This window comes from Poecilia reticulata, linkage group LG18 (genome assembly GCF_000633615.1).
Source record: "Poecilia reticulata strain Guanapo linkage group LG18, Guppy_female_1.0+MT, whole genome shotgun sequence".
Classification (NCBI taxonomy): Eukaryota; Metazoa; Chordata; class Actinopteri; order Cyprinodontiformes; family Poeciliidae; genus Poecilia; species Poecilia reticulata.
Window position 1 is genome coordinate 2,963,588 of NC_024348.1, and position 17,504 is coordinate 2,981,091.

Consider the following 17,504-nt stretch of genomic DNA (forward strand, 5'->3'; position numbering starts at 1 on the left):
TATATCCATACAAAAAAAATCCCTGCATCATGATGCTGCCACTTCCATAACTTACATTTGCGGTGGTTAAAGCATCCCGGTTTTTCCTCTAAATGTCTTGCAGGTCATTAAGATCAAACTCCACTTTGGTTTTAGTTTTAGCTCACAATGCATTAAAAAGTATTCACATCTTATGTAATTCATGTTTGAAAAAATCCTTTTCTTTTGTTTTTGTTCATGCAGTAATAAATAAAACACATCCCATCCCTCTCTGCTCCTGTATTATTCTAGAAGGATTACTGGTGTTATGAGATGGATGCCACCTAACCTCAATATGCAAATGCCTACTGGCTCCTACAGAGAACGGCATGCTGGGAAACTCCCTGGTGTTGGGTTCCTCTGGAGGAGCAGGGTTGTGGTAAGAGCAAGACTGAATTAGAAATAAATGGTAATATTTCTCACACATTTGAATCTCCACCAACAGAGCAATTTCTTTTCAAATAATGGAGTAGATAATTGGTATGAAACATTAGCAAAAATCATCTAATTATTTTTGTTTTGTTAGAGCAGAATTATGTCCTGCTTCAGATCAAATGTATGCAGTTAGCAGCAGGAGGAAACACAGACCTGGCGCCTCATCCACAGTATGTTGTTTTACTTTTATCAGACTTCTGGGGGGAAAAAATACATTTCATCATCTTTTTCTAAAAGTAATTTTATTTACTTGAGGCAAATTTAGATGCAATTAGGTAAATGTGCTCCATCACACGAGCCAGCTATTCTTTAATCTACAAGATACAAGGTTTTTCCTCCTGTACTAAGGAGCTCTAAGAGGAGATGTTCAAACAATTAGATAAATTTATTACGTTTTTTTTTTTTTTTTTTCAGAACTGATGCTGTCCGGTGGGAAATCAGAGGCTTATTGGTGCGCGCCTCAGCTCTGTTTCACGTTTTCCAAACAAGTTTTTGCTTTGCCGTGGCTCCAGGCGACGCGACCCTCCACCTAACTTCCTGGAAGTGGATCGCCAGCGGGCCGTGGGGGGACTAACCTGCGCCACCCTGATGAAATGGGAGACGACAGCTGCTCTCTGCTGGGCGGTGGGCTTGCTGAGCACCATGAGCTGGATCCACTGGGAGACGCTGTTGAAGAGCGTGATGAAGCGCTCCAGGATGGGGTTGTCCACCGTGCAGCCGTGCATCACGAAGCTGTGGTAGTCCTGGAACTAAGCAAAGAGGCAGGATGTCACTGAAAATGTTCCGCTGCAAGGAGAGATCCAAACAGCAGTTATCATATTGGAAATGATGATGTGATGATTAAAATTTCGTATCGTAGTAAATGATACAACTTGGCACCAAAAGTTATGATCCAAAATTATTTGACGTGTGAAATTAACAGAATGATGAAGCAAAGCAAAACCAAATGATGTCAAACACAGCATAACTGATATGTGTGTTATAAAAAAAAATTTGCATGAGAATGTTCAAATGACTGTCCTTTGAGCACATTTTCTAACTTTTTCCTTCCACTTAACTTTCTATAAATATGCTTGGATACAGAATTCTGTCAACAGCCAGCTTTTCCAGTAGTAACATTCTGAGGCTTCTGCTCACCAGCTGTGTTTCCATCCACCATATAATTGCACAATTTGCCATATTTGAAAATAAGGTAACTTGCAGCAAATTTCGGGGAAAAAAATGTTTTCCAATAAAAAGTTTTGGTACTAGGGGAAGGTGTTTTTGGTTTATTTCACAAAACTACAATGGAAACACTTTTTTCACATCACAAGAGTCATATGATCAACAACCGGATGTTACCAATGGTGCAAACCACAAAGAAGAAGACGACAGGAAGTAGTAGGAGGAAGATGATGCGGCATGTTTTTTAATGACTCGTTGCGTGGACAAACTTATTTATCTGAGATATTAATTGCGTTTCTTAGAATGAGAGAATATTTAAAGCCTCACTAAACCTTTGCAGGTGTTTTGAGTTAATTATCTGATCAGGGTGTGACATCATGAGTTTCTAATATTTCCCATCCATCCATCCATCCATCCATTCTCTTCCCTTTTTCACAATATTCAAACTCAAGGGGGTCAAATATGCTTTCAGGTAGGGCTGGTTTGGTTGATTCAGATAGTTTTTTGTTTTGTATTTACACATGATATTTTGTTTATCATCTTTGTTTATATTTAAAATTTGATTTAAAAAAGCAAAAGAAATCATTAAGGGAGCATATACTTATGCTCTGCACTGTTCAGAACTGGACTGCATTGAAATGAATCTGATTGGTTAGAATTGAATTTGTTTCCAATGTGACTTTCTATGAAGAGATATGATTTTATTACAATTTCTATAAGTAAGCATCTCATCTCCTCTTGTCTTCTAGAAATACAGCCAAAAAAAAATAAAAAATCAACGTTCTCTAAAATTAACTAAAAATACACACTATGAAAGCTGACATCAGTCTTTATTGCTTAGCAACCACGGTTAACCTGTGGCACTGTGAACAAGTTGACTCTGCAGCACTAACCAGAATCTTGCAGAAGGATTTGTACTCCAGGAAGGTCAGGTGCTCTGCCAGCTCAGATGAATCAAGGTGGTCGAACAGCAGAGACATTTTCCTCTTTTTAGACACAGATGGGACACGCTGAGTCACCTGCCGCTTCCATTTATACGACGGCCTGCGAGCAGACACGGAACAGATTATTTTTCTTTATAGATGTTATTTTTAAACAGCGTCAGAAAAGTCATGAGGACCCAGGTTTACAGCCACTGGAAAATGTGTTATTACCAGCTCCCTCAGAAAGCCACAGAGATCCAGCTTTAATTGGAGAATTTGGTTTGTTTTTTTAACCTCCAAAAATCAGCTCCATATTTTTAAATGGAGGTTAAAATGGATTCATACTTGAGTTTATCCTTAAAGAAGCGAAAGAAGTTGCTGACCCTTCACAGCTCAGCAATGTCAATTAAACACAATGCTGACACCTGTGGAGACAGACTCCCAGTCCCACTGCCAACGACACGCAGCGTTTAGCAGCCAGCTCACTCACACGCTGTCCAGGTCGATGAGCTGACTCTGCCTCTCGTTGCCTTCGGTGGTCAGGAGGTCTTTAAAGTCTTTGATCTGCTCCTCCAGCTCGGGGTTCAGATTGAACTCAGCAGGGAACTCAGAGATCCAGTACCTGGAAGAAAGGCCGCAGGAAGAACAGCAGACAGATGAAGCTGTACTGGATGCTGAAAATAGTCTGAGTTTGTGCAGCTTGAAATGTTTCATAAATCTATCTTTCTGGATCGTTACTTTTGCTGCTAGGTGAAAATAGAAAAGTTTGGCGCAGTACAAGAGGCGCTCCATGTTAAATTTAACATGGAGTGTGTTGCGAAAGTGTTCACAATCCATTTTTCACATTAAAACCACAATTTAGTGTAAAAATTGTCAACTGGAAGAAACATGATAAAAATGGAGCTGGGCTGGCACTTCTTACTGAGAAGTTAATTGTGCTATTGCTAAAGCACTAAGCTAGTGGTAGCTAATAATAAAACATTACACAAACATGATATTTAGTGGAAGCTAATGCTAAAAGTGCTACACAGCTCAGCAATTTCAACAAAGTATATATTTAGCGGATGCTAATGCTAAAGTGATAGAACAACCCTGCATTTAAAGGATGCTAAAACGTGCTAATACGGTATTTACAGGAAGCTAATACTAAAGCAAAGAAACAACACGGCATTCAGTGGAAGCTAATGCTAAAATGCGCTAACTTCAATTTAACTTTATCTGCCTTTGAAAGACTACAACCCTCATGCACCAATTTAATTTTGACATTATAGTTTACACTTTCTGTAATATCCTCAGATATTATGTTTATATCATCTTCTCTATGGTCTGTGTTTTATTTTATTCCTGTACATTTTATGGTAGCAACAAATCTGAGAAAATGTGAGAAGAGGAAACAGAAGAGCAACATAAGCAGAATATAAACGTCTAACTACTTTAAAAATAGTTAACAGTCGTTATCAAAAACCTCAACACAGATGTCTAATAGTGCTTTAGAATTTGTCCAGAAAAAATTATTTAGGGGAAGCTAAGTGTACTAAGCATTTTCAAAGCTAGCAAAAGCACCAAACAACAAATTAGCTCTGCTATTAGCGAATTAGGGGATTGGTGGAAATGTGCTCACCACTGTAAAAAAAATAAAAATAATTAATTTACAAATAAAAATCTGAAATGTGTGGAGTGCTGTTTCAGTAAGTCTTTTTTACTCCTTCAAAAGTTTCCCAAATATTATTGATTGATTCTATTGATCAATGCTCAATGCATCCAGAGAGCAGGAAACAGAAAAAACTGAATATTTAGTTTTATTACTTCTTACACAGAAATCAGAATCTGCAAAAAAAAAGTGACATGAGTAGACTAGAAATGTATAAGTTCTGTGATTGGAGATTGGACCCTTAATCTCTAATCAGATTTAGAATATTTGTGTTGATCTTCAATAAAATCCATCCACCGTTCAAAATGTCTTTTATGAAATCGCTCTAAAACACATCGATGTTTATACTTGTAACATGACAAAATGTGTAAAAGTTCAAAGGGTGTGAATATGTGAAACACTGTGAGGCGGAAATGAGAACGAGGAGGCTAATTAAAGAACGTGTGTGAGAAGAAAGAGTAAACGATGACAGCTTTGACAGACGAGACAAAAAAAGAAAACATGAGATCATTATCAGACAGAGAGGAGAGATCATTACTTGACAAGGTGGCATATTCTCGTTCGACGTTCCTCGGTGCAGCTCTCCTCTCGGGATCTTGTTAAGTTAAGGTGTAAAAATCTGTTTCGGGTTAAATACACAAGGACAGAAGAAACTAAGGCTTTTAGTTGAACGTATGTTTAAATCCTAAAATGAGGTTTGAAATGAACAGCTCTGTGTTCGTAGGCAAACACCAGAAGGGAAAACATGACATGCACGCAGATGTCAAAGGATACTGAAGCACAAGCTTCCTGGCCATGTCGGTGGAAGGGATGTACCAGGGATGCATCATGAGGAACATGCGGACCAGGGAAGCGTCCTTCAAAGTGCCTTTTTCATCTTCAAAAACAAATCAGGTTTAGTCAGAATGTGCCGGCTTCCAACAGCCTGTACTTACTGCCCCTAAAAGCCATATGAGTAATTTTTTTTCTGATGAGGTGAATGACGAACCGAAGGCTTGGATGCAGGCCTCCACCAACTCGTCCACCGTGGCAGACTGCTCTGATAGAATGGACTCCATGGTTCCCTCCAGTCTCTGTGCTCACCTCGTTTCCTCCAGTCTGGTTGGAATCTTGTGGCGCTCTCTGAAACGAGAAGGATCAGAAAGTGAGCGAAAGACTCAGGCTGTCTGAAGTCAACACAACCGGAAAACACCTTTACATCAGCTGTGATTGGAATAGTTCCACTTCCTGTGAGGAGTTTAAAAATGGGCGTAAATGTCTTGCTAACTTTGGGTTTTAAATGATTTAGTTGCTTCCGAACATGAGCTGACGTGTGACAGACGACGCTGTGTTTTAAGGTTGAAAAGCTTTACTTTAGTGTCCAAACAGAGCAAAAAGGGGACAGTGGCTGATTTTCATGCCTCTGTGATGGTAGATAAGAGCAGCTTCACATGCAAGTATCAACCGATCTGCCGAAATTACGGAAACCACGACTGATCGATCGATGCATCCTAACTTTTAGTCCATGTTGACAGTGACACTGTTTATGAGCCAATGCAAACATCGCCTACTTAAGAAGTGCTCACTCTGCATTTTTGCTTAAGACGATGTATGAAAATGACAATAATGGTCAATAAATGTTACATCATGACACTGCAACAATCAATTTATCACAGCAGGAGGGTACGAATTTGATTCCTTTTTGTTTTCTCTTAAATAAAAGCTAGGAGGTTACGTTATGCATATTACATTACACAAAGTGTTTAATTTAAAGATCGTGCTGATTGCAGTCAACCTAGATTTTCTTTTTCATCATGAAGACATCCTCACTCGTCTCCCTGAACTCTAACCTGCTAGATCAGGTGTGGACTGTGAAGGTGATGAATAGATCATCGGTAGGCTGAGTTTGAAACATGTCTCAGCCTACAGACCACTGCTCTCAAACAGTCCGTTGTGACTGTGGCTCAATTCAATTCCAAAACAATGCACACACTGATACCGCGATTATGACTGCAGTAAATAGATTGAGCGGCTTTAATAAATATCCAATAAATCTCTTTACATAACCACATTACGCACATGCATTCATTTTGAATGAGACATTTTGATATGAGGCAACAGTCTAAACCATCCTTCCATGCAGTTCCACAATCAAGACGTATCATAGCCCCTTTAAAATACCAGCATATTTTTAAGCTTTCTAAATAAAGAGCATAAAATACAGTGTTTATATTAGTAATCTTTTCTGTTGACATAAAAATTTTGTCAAGCATAAGAGGATTAGAAGACAATTTATGAACATGCCTCTGTGACTAAGGCAACATGAGCTTGGGTTTTTTCCCTGCCACTGCGGAGGATCACGGAGAAGGAAACGCTGGCGGACCCACAGAGAGCCTCACACTGAGGGAGGCTTGGCTGTGGATGGCCCTTCAGTAAAGCTAATCACTCTTACACGCATTGCACCAAGCACATAGCAAATAATCATCCCCTCTGTGAAAAGGTTAAATAATTGTTCTGCCTTACAGCGCAGCTGAACCACACGCTGCGGAAGCAGTGCATTACCTCACTTCTCATGCCACTTTATCTTCGCTCATCTTGACTGATGTCTATTTGTGTCAACTGTAATCTGGGTAACTGTTTCACCACAGAGCACTCTGCCTTGAGCTTTTTGACATTCTGTCCCCTAACCCACACACACTCACACTCACACACAATTCTTCTATTTATTTTGGGAATTTAGGGGAGTTTTCACACCTGATAGTCCAGTAGACTTGAATCCATTGGGGACCAAAACTGTAACATTTGTTACATTTTCAGGTGTCTTGCTTTGCTTTTAAACTGGACTGTCAGTTGAACCAAACTCCTTGAAAAACCTGATCCTCCACCCCTTGCCTTTGGTGGCGCTGTACCAAGAACCACTGAAGGAAGCAACATGAAAACCTCTGAAGAAGACACTGAGCGCAACTTCCTTCTTCAGAAAACGTAAAACAGAAATGGAGTAGCATCAGATTTTGGCAGTTACAGGATTTCATTTTCATCTCTGTCAGAAAACTACAAACCATTTCTCCCGCTAGTTGTTTTGGTTGTATTTACCCAGAATCCCCTGCAATCTAGTCTGCTTCCTGCTTTTTCAGCTCACTCCAGTCTAGGTTTGTAGTAGGACAGAGTTTGCTTTTTTGGTCCGCATCAGAGTTTGATTGTGCTGTCACACCCTCCCAGATGAATTACAATTCACTTCAAGTAGACTAAACAGGCCTGGTGTGAATGCACCCAATGTGATAAAGCAGTACATAAAACTGTTTTAGAAATAAAAATCTGACATGTACATTGTATTCAACATTCATCTCACTTCACCTTGATGACTCAAAATCAAACTTCTTAGAACCAATGGACATAACAGTACAATCTAGCTGTGTGTAATTTATGTCAGTTGTGCTGGCTATTCTGATTCTGGCCCCTCAGGTTTGTTAGAGACCATCATCATTTCCACTGCGTGGTACAGTACGGGCCGCTGGGGTTCGGTATGCTGTTTCATGGTCCAAAGTTTTCAGGATAATGTTTCCACCTCCAGTTGGACTCTCTCTAGGCAAAAAGGGTTAAACCCAACACCTGACGTTGTGTCACACTAGTGACGAGTCACACTAGTGACGTTAAACCATTACATTACGTTAAACCAGTTTAACATAATGTAGGTGTTCACGCGACAAAAGTACATTAGGAACTAGCATGTCTTGTGCTTGTCACACATAACGATGCTTTCATAAGGTGCAAGATGACAGCTCTAGGAGTGGACTTGGCAAGGAGGCCTTGCAACCGCAAAGACTTGGAGCTAGTCAACAATGTCAAAAGGTCAAAATGCCAGTAGAAACGTGGTGGTCAGCAATATTAAGGAGAGTTAGATTCTAAAATGCCAACAAGAGATTTTGTCATTCAATATTGAGGAGGGTTTAAACATACTGTACTTCTGAAGTACAGCATGGCTTAATGTAGGCCATGAATGCCAAAGATCAGTCAGAGGGAATTGTGCTTCAACACACCTGAATCAGATCTCTGAAGTCCCTCATCAGCTGTCCTTCAGCTCTGCAGAGGTCTTGTATCGAGACATTCATTTGATTCAGGCATGTTGGAGGGTATGCAGAGGGCATCTTAAGGCTGGAAGATAGTAGCTCTAGAGAATTGTGGCTCTGCTGGTCGGCCGATATAAGAGGCTGACTATATCCACTGTTCTGAAATACCAAATGAAAGAATACAGCTGCAGTTGACTGACTTTATGACTGAACTTTGGATACAGACATGACAAGCTATGTGCAAGGCTGATAGAAAACCACAGCACAATCAGCAGGAAACCAACATTCAGTCTGCGGAAGTGGAACTAAACTGATATCATAGTCTTATCAACATGCCTAAAAAAAGAAATGCCTGCTGCATTTTTTGTTCTCAATTCAATTATATTGACTCAAAATGCTTGTCGGAGTAAAATTCACCTCCAAATTATCTCGTCTGTTGTCCTGTCTTTGATGCAGATTACATCACTGTCCACTGGCACACACCGACGTGAGAGAAACCCGTTTTCTGTAAAGTGACAAAGTTTAGCAACAAAACCACCAACACCACGCCCCTGCGGCCGCAACTCTTAACGGACAGCCTGTCGACGGCGAGGCTTGGTGAGCGTGAGAAGGGTGTGATAAGTGTGTGTACACATCAGTTGTGCCTGACACAATGAAGGCTTTCACTGCGCTGCCTCTGCCGCAACACGGTGGGTGGACACGCTCAATTACAGCCCTCCGCAAGCTGCCGCGCTCGTGTGCGCGGGGACGCTCGGAGGAGAAAACAGAGAAAAAAGAGGGAAGTGCGACCTGAAAGCTTCAGCGTCTCTGCATCCCACTCATCAAAGGGAGAGAGAGACGACGGAAACCACTGTTATGATAAAAACGGAGAGCTAAACTAGTCAGCTGCAGATGTGTGATTTTGTACCCAGTTATAGATAAGATTAGACTGCAAGAAAACTAGAAACTAGAAACGAGAGCTGCCCACAGGAAGCATGTTTGAGCTATAGAGCTGTGCTCCACTGAAGAATGAAACCTCACAAAAAAAAATACCACCGGCTGTGTTAGCCAACCATTATCTGAGCTCCAAGATCTAATCTTACCTGTACTGAACAAATTCAGGGCTTCTTCTATTTTTAATTGAACATTGTATTTATTACAGGAAAACAGCTTTCCAGACCAACCCGGCTCTATGTGACAAGATTTAAACCTCGACAACTGCCATCAAACAAAACGTCACTGAATCTTTTACATCACCATGGAGGAATCTGCTGTGAAGAATTGTTTTAATTTTGCTGATTAATGGAACCTTTAAGTTCCCCCCACAGCATCTCAGTTCAGACTTTGAATAGGCAACTGCAAAACTTTCACTTTCAGAACTAGAATTGGAATCACGCCAATGGAATCACAAGCTTGATCAAACATGTTAAAACAACACAACTTTAATTTGTTCACTCAGTGTAATTAGGAGTAGAGCAGCCAATGTAAAACAAATGAAACAAACTGGCAAACAATTCGGCGACTACCATGATGTTGTTACTACGTCAGTAGCAAAACAAAATGGTGGACGCATCGACAGTTCCGCCAACAAACTTGAAGGCAGATATCTGGAAATATTTTTGGATTTACTTAACAGGAAGTCAGCAGTGAATTGGATAATAAGAGTCGAACGGTGAAATGATGTGGAAGCAAACCGTCATTTCTAGACTGGCTGATTGGCTGATTTTGAGGCCATTATTGTTTGTCCACACATTACAAATGAAGTGCCATATGCTGAATTTTGTAGGTGAAGTTTTGGTGGCTTGAATGTATTTAAATTATTGCATTTTTGTATTGGTAAGGTCATGTTAAATAAAAAGCACATGATTACATTGACGGCATCAGGTTTGATTCTTAATGTAAGTACTCATATTTCTACTACTCAGTATCAACTATTTGAAGCATTAGTTCTGTCTTCCATATCCAAATAAAGCTGGTACTACATGATAACCTTAACCGACACGAAAATTAAACTGAATTGAAAATCAATCGAAGTGAATCGTGAATCGAATCGACTTGGGAATTCCAAATTGATACCCAGCACTAGTAGTTCCTAATTGGTGTGGATGGATTCCTCCCCCAATCATGAAATAAAAATATTTTAAAGCTAAACTGAGGAAATCTGGTCAGAAGGCAGCATTGTGTAATTGACAGCGCTGTCTGAACAGAGACGGAGGAAAGTGATGTGTGCTCAGCCATAATCATCATTAACGATGCGGGGAAATCTAGATCTGAAAGGTTAGGGCACTTCAGTGACGAAATGAGCCGACTTCAGAACAGCGTGTTCTCGTGGCTGTGGAAGCATTTGAAGCGTTGGACTCTTCTCTCAGCAGCTGTGATAGTGCAGACACACAGGGACCAAGGCTGCTTTTATCGGAAGCAGTCTGACACGGCGGCACAGCCTGTGCCCGTCCTCGTGATGATGCCATCTCGCCGTTGCGTGCGGGAACATCATCCATCACCGAACTGACAGCAGCGCTTTATAACAACCAAGAGAACAATTCTCTCAAAGTTCTCAGGAGGTTTTACTCTGACTTATTCTTCGACAGCTTTTCCCCTTTTTTTGTTCTGTAATTTTGCTTTTGTTTCCACAAAAAGAGCGAGTGAAGGTAGAGCAGGCGACGAGGGGCTTTGGTGTCATCTGCGGTTGCCTGGTGACAGCGGCCCAGGGCCATCGATCAGGCAGATTAAGGGGTGGGATGGGGCGCAGCGGGGATGGCTGCCTGGTCAATCCACAGCACACTGCTGCTTCACTGGACAATGAAAATGTCACATCCTCTGGCTGGACACAGACAGATACACTCTGACCGTAGCCTTTGTCATTCCGGCTGTTTCAGAGGAACTCTTTCGGTTCTTCTGTCTACTTTCATCATGCAGAAACCTGTGACTTCTACCATCTGTTCTCCAGATACACAGTTATTTGTTGCTCACAATTGTTTGCTTAGATTTTTTTAAAAGCGATGCACGATACATCAACATATCGGCTGCATCACGTCAAACTGTGCCATAACGTGCTGTATTGTTTTGCGACATATTTCCTCTGCCTATATCTCATATCTTCTATGTTATACTGTGATGTGTTATTTTGTTTAATGCTTTATTTTTAATCAATCCGTATTGTATCACTTTGCTGTGTATTGCATTGAATCATATTACACCAAACTGTCTTTTATTATATTGCATTGTATCCCATTTTTTCATTCAGTTAGGGCATTTACATCGGTATCAGCCGATATCAGTCATTTTTTAACACATTGGTAAGTAAAATTAAGTAAAATTGGGCCGATATTAACAATCGATGTTTAGTTCCACCTTGTTGTTGTGTTTCAGCAGGGACAGGGGGCAGTCATTTGTTTGGTCATGTGACAGTGACAGTGATGTGACAGGATTGTGAGGTATTCAACTGAAGGTGAGAAGCAATATTGTCATTGTGGTTGTTGTTTTTTTAACAGTGTCATAAAGGTAGAGAAATTTATACAATATCTGTAAATATCAGTCCTAACTCCAAATATCGATATCGGCCCAAATATGCATATCAGTGCATTTCTATTCTTCCATTTATTTAATCATTTAAAAACCCGTGGCTTTTTAAAAGTATTCAAACCAGGGTGTCCTGTGGTGGCACATGGGTTAAGCACAACCCACATACGGAGGCCTTAGTCCTCAACTCGGCTGTTGCAGGTTCGATTCCCAGCCTGGCGACCTTCGCTGCATGTCTTCCCCCTCTCTCATTACCCTCTTTCCTGTCAATTAACTATCCAACTAGTGCCAATAAAACCTTTAAAAAAAAAAAGCATTCAAACCAGTTCAGTGTTTCACGTTTTTATATCATTTTATAAGGCTTTACTCTTGTTTGTATGATACACCAGCAGAAGGTACAGTTGGTCAGGTGTAGCTTGGTTTTTAGCTGCAGACAGAACCACCTCCTGCTGCTATTAAGTCTGCAGCTATTTACAAATTCCTGTGGATTTCTGCAGTTCCTCCATGGTTACCACGGGCTGTTCAGCTGCATCTCTGATTACCGCTCCCCTTGTGTTCCAAATAAATGGACTCTATTTATGAGTTAGGTTTGTTCTGAGGTCAACTGGTTGCACCACATTTGATTTAGGGGTATCATTACTTCAGTTATGCTCTACTTTGTAGTGGTCTGCCACATCAAGTCTCAATTAAGCCCTTTGAAGTCTGTGGCTGTAGTGTGACAAAACGTCAAAATGTTGAAGAAATACTTTTGGAAGCCATTGTCCTCTCCTAATAGCAAGCTGCAACATAGAACTTTGATATTAAAAAAAGACAAGAAAGTATAAATCATTCCATTACTGTGTGAAAAACACAACTCCAGCTCTGACTAATGACATGACAGTCACAAACACGGAAACGATTCTATCTGTCTTGGTATTGGTTTTTCCATAATGAGCTTATTTCCACACTCGTACATCCCCTGAACAAAGCACAGCCTCCATGCAGTCATTAATGAATTCGTTTTGATTTCTCTCCCTGGTGTTAGGTTTTACCAACACTGACGTATGCTTTTGTGAATAATGGTTTTGAGCCAAATAGCAGATATGCATAAATAAGATCTTAAATGAGTCATATTCCTGGTAAAATTCCTGGTCTTCCAAATGTGAGGGTGTGATGTGGTTTATTAATACTCAGAAATTGGATACAAACCCAGCACAAACAATAAAATATGTGGAGCAATAATGTGCTGTCAGTGTTTACATTTTTAATAGGCAAGGGTATTTTAACCTAGCTAGATTTATACATATCAAATGTGATTCATAGTCTGCTCCTTTTAAGCAATTTAAGCTAACTTTAGGCTGGCTGATGAAAATGGCTGAGAAAAGTGGCGTTTTGTAACCTAATGTTACTGCTACCGGACCGGTTAGTGCAGCCGGTCCAGCAGTTACAGAAACGAAAGCATTGTTTGTGAGTAAATGGATCAAATGACCTTGCTAGGTTGTTAGCATTTCTCATGAAGTTTGCTAACAATTCTGTACAAATTAGCCACATACAAACTGGGGTCTACTGGTGCTAGTACCTGAGCTAAGAACTAGACCAGGAAATAAAAAATCAGTGAATCCTAAAAATGCTTATAACTGCCTTTTTTAAAACCTTTTTTAAACCGTTAACATACTTTAATCTGCATTAATATGCACAGTGGAAACCATCTTAGCACTGCAACAGAAGCTAGAACTCATAATATTCCTAATTCAATAGCATTTAGCTTCCCAAGATGGATTTTCCTTTGATATGCTATATGAAAAAAAATCTTTGAATAGGCGAGATTTCTGTGAATAATTTGGCTATAAAAATTCTACAGAAACACGAGAATCGTCCAATACTGAACCCCAAACAGCTGTGGGCCCAGGGTACGTCAGGCAGTAGAAGTGACTTGAAAACTGTTGTGAAGTTTTCACTTGACAAAAATCAGGTGAACAATATAAACTGCAAATTCACAGTTCGATGTGTAGTTTGCTAGGAGACACGTCTGATCACACTCCTCTGCCAAACATCTGTTTAAAAGTTAGCCAGGTAGATTCAGGCTTCCAGCAGTGGCTTCGCTCCACATCTAGACACTTTTAGAGTGTTTTTTTTTTATTCTGTGACTAGCTCTGAGCTTTATTAGCTTGATTGTTCAATTCTTGACTGCATGTTGTTTTCTTTATAACTTTGTTATGTTCTGGTTTTATTATGCAAAGCACCTTCAAGCGATTAGCTGACAAAAAGTGCTAGAAATCAACTGCTGGCTAGTTCTGCTCATTTTTAACTGTATAAAAATGTAACTTTCAGAACCAGAGCTTTTTAAAGCACCTGCTGTCACATGATAATAATAAAGTATAGCTGAACAGTTCAAACCTGATGAAAATGTTGCTGATGGGTAACTTCAACAATGATATGAACCATTCCTGGAATCAAATATAACTGGGACCATGAGTTCACAGTAATTCTGAGTTGGGGACATTATCTGATCGTCTTGTCCTAATCGAGTGAAAAAGCTATACAAGCACCACTTTTATCACAGCACATAGACAGACTGGACTTATCTCTGGCCTAACACCCTCCAGTTAGTCTCAGGAAGTTGTAGTGAGAAGCTACGTGACGGCACAGATAGAGTTGTCCAGAAAAGACCACAGAGCAGCAGAAGGCATGGATCTATTTACAGACTGCAAGGTACTGAGAGCAGGAAGAGAAATATTTCCTTTTCCCTGGACACGCAGAGTGCAACGCTGGTGGGGGATCACCGGCTGCAAACACAGATTAGCAGCTGCCGTTCTTCCTCAGGGAAGGGAGGAGGGAAAGAGAAGGACGGAGAGAGCTTCAGCTTATTCCAACATGGAAAACAGTCGGCTGAAGAGAGAGAGAAAAAGAAACCCGGAGGCTTCGGAATGATAAAAACTCTAGAAGATGATGAAAAGCTACTCGAATGTGTTTGTTAAACAAATCATTTTCAATAAATTTGGAATAACAGAAGGAAATGGTGGAGAATAACATGCAAATTTAATAAGGTCCTGCTGGGACGTGACAGCTGGGAGCTGCACGCTCTAAAACAACAACGATAAAAAAATAAAGAAAACAAAACTGAAAAGTCACGCCACATGTTTCACATCTGGCACACTGTAATATTTCTCATCTCTGTGCTGTGACTTTACGTCACGCGTGGGGGAGGGACAGCAGCACGTTTTGGTAGAGAAGCCAACAGTGCATCTTTGTGTCACAGCGCTTTGTTTTCAGGGCCTTCCTGCTCAAATGTCTGTCCGTTAAAACAGATGTGGGGAGTTTTTGCTTCGTGACAAATACCGGAAGGGTGTGTGAGTTCGTGAAATGTGGAGGGTGTATGCGCCTCTGTGCACTTAAAAAAAAAAAAAAAAAAGAAGTTAAATTTAGTTCACGCGTTATTCTGAATTGGTGTCAAGACTTTTTGACTGTGAGATAAGGCCCGGTGGCATATTGGGCAACGGAGCAAACATGAGACATGGCGTCTTGCGACACAGTCGGTCTTCTCGGTGAACCCTACACTGCTCAATCTCAGAACTCGCCTCCACCGTGCCTCTGCAATGCCTCACTGTGGAATCTCACTTCCTGTTGTGACACAGGCTTTCTTCTAACACTGAAGATTTTAAAGTCTAAAGTAGCACAGTCAATGTTCAAAGATTAAGAATCAGTCTTATATGTTGGTCAGACATTTAAAAGTAATTGACCCCCTTATAGATGTCTTCCATTGTCTGACAAAGATAGCCTGACCAAATACACAAATCACTTTTCAATTGATGATTGTATTTATTAAGGTATCTGAATCAATCTGACCCTGTGTGAGAAAGTATTATGTCCTTAAATCGTGTGGCAACTTGCAAAGTGTTTCTTACATAATTATAGAGTAATTTAGACCAACTCTTCTTTGCAGAATTGTTTTAGTTCAGTGTTGTAGCAGTGTTTCCATCCAATTGTCATGCGAATTGTGAACAAACTTTTAAAAAGTTGCAAAAAATAATAAGAGGAAAAAAAAGTGAATTAGTTTCCTTCTACTTCTTTGGGTTAAATTCAACCAGTGCAGTTTTGCCAGATGTTGACGTAACAGGAAGTTGAGGTTGCTAGCTCTGTGCATGGACCACACATTTCAGAAGAATGCAGAGATGGTTCAGGAATGTGCTGCTGTTGGCCAAGTTGTAGTTGTTATTGGTGATGTTACATGCTGTGCAGAGACCTAGAGCAAGAAATTAAATTCTATTCACTCCAACAGCGGAAATAGTCATGTGAGGTCACATGTGATGTCAGAACCTAAATCTGTTTCCATCTTCTCTCAACTTTTTCTGAAAAGTCAAAACCATCCCCAGCGATTCCATCAACCTTTTCTAATGCACATAAAGAACGTTGATGGTCACATGGCTACTGGAGGATATCTGACCAACTGCTTCTTTAGAGTCATACTATAGCATCTCGGTTGGATTAAGCCCCATCTTTAGCTAGGCCACTCCAATACGTTTGTTTAGTATTTCAAAGCAAATGGAGGCAGAAATGTTGGTGTTTTTTGGATCATTCTCCTTGAGCTTCAAGGTCACAAACTAAAGGCCGGACACTCTCTTTCAGAATTTTGTGTGAGAGCAGAATTCATGGTTCCATCACTTCTAGCAAGTTGTCTGGGTCCTAGGTACGGTTTTTTTCTTAATGAATTGATGTGTTTGTTTTTACCTGATGAAACTAAAAATCTTCTTTTTCTAGCCTACAGAATAATTTCCTTAAAGACTTTGTGTTCTTTCTGGTCAGCCATTCTTTTGGCTTTGGAACAATGTCGTAGATGATGTCCAGTCTTTTTTTCTTCATTGTTCAATCATAACTGAAACAAGTGCTTTAGATGTTGCTCTGGGTTCTTTTGTGACCTCCTGGATGAGTTGCCGATGCACTCTTGGAGAAGTTACGATATTCCAGCCACACCTGGGAAAATTCGTCAATGCTCTGTGTTTTCCAATTGTAGCTATCAGCTCTAACTGTTGGTTGGAGACGAAGCCTTAGAAATTGGTTTATACTCTTTCCAGACGGATAGATGCCAGTGATCTGCCTTCTTCATAGAAACAAATGGGCATATTTAAGTGATATATTTATTCTACAAGTCTGGCAGTAATCGGGTCGCAGGGTGGCCGAACTAAAAAAGATTTAAGATGGGAAGTAACTTGTTCACAGGCCAAGGTTGTTTAAAAGGTTTGTTCTATTTAACTCATCATTTAAACACAGCTTTTTGCATTTGATCATGCTGTTGTCTGATTTTGAAATGTATTTGAAAGGAGGCACTGCACAGTAGATCTGGCACTGGATTAGGTACAGGCAAATCATCCCGTCACTCTCACACACTTTTTTCTTCTTAGAAATCCCTGTGGTTTGCAGGGCAATCACAAAAACATGTGCATTTTGAGGCTAACCTGTTGAAAGTGAGATTTCATCAGTTTCACTTCCTGCTGCCTGTCAGGCCCGGGTTCTCTGCAACAATCACTCTGAACTTGTTTCAGACATGAACCCTGGACGTTTATCATTCAGCGGGTCCGGGTCCAGTTACGGCTGCTTCCTGTTTGTGTATTCATCCCCTAAAACGCCTCGCAGCCCTTGATTGGGGCCACAAATCCCTCCGTTTCCTGTACACATAATGCACTACTGATTCGGCAAACTTCCATGAAATGTGAAGTAGGCTGCCAGAGGGCGGTGCAGTCGTGCAGAGTCAGATGAGAATTTCATTGTGATTGTTGGTGCAAGGCCCACTTC

General features: G+C 40.5%; 1 protein-coding gene and 1 long non-coding RNA gene across 3 annotated transcripts in view; one reads left to right on the top strand and one right to left on the bottom strand.

The window, feature by feature from the left end:
* LOC108167223 (uncharacterized) overlaps window positions 1-391 on the top strand; it is a 1,910-nt gene extending 1,519 nt beyond the window's left edge. The window contains exon 3 of the long non-coding RNA XR_001777592.1: window positions 271-391. This is a non-coding gene — a long non-coding RNA (uncharacterized LOC108167223). The remainder of the gene's footprint in view (window positions 1-270) is intronic.
* Window positions 1-17,504, bottom strand: part of LOC103480179 (RAS guanyl-releasing protein 2) — a 63,066-nt gene that overhangs the window by 38,252 nt on the left and 7,310 nt on the right. For both annotated transcript variants that reach the window (XM_008435049.2, XM_008435050.2), the window contains exons 2-7: window positions 5,180-5,313; window positions 4,966-5,068; window positions 4,730-4,786; window positions 3,031-3,162; window positions 2,511-2,661; window positions 1,029-1,202 (exon numbers count right to left, since the gene is read on the bottom strand). In XM_008435049.2, the coding sequence (XP_008433271.1) occupies window positions 1,029-1,202; window positions 2,511-2,661; window positions 3,031-3,162; window positions 4,730-4,786; window positions 4,966-5,068; window positions 5,180-5,249 (687 nt within the window). In that variant the 5' untranslated portion in view covers window positions 5,250-5,313. The remainder of the gene's footprint in view (window positions 1-1,028; window positions 1,203-2,510; window positions 2,662-3,030; window positions 3,163-4,729; window positions 4,787-4,965; window positions 5,069-5,179; window positions 5,314-17,504) is intronic.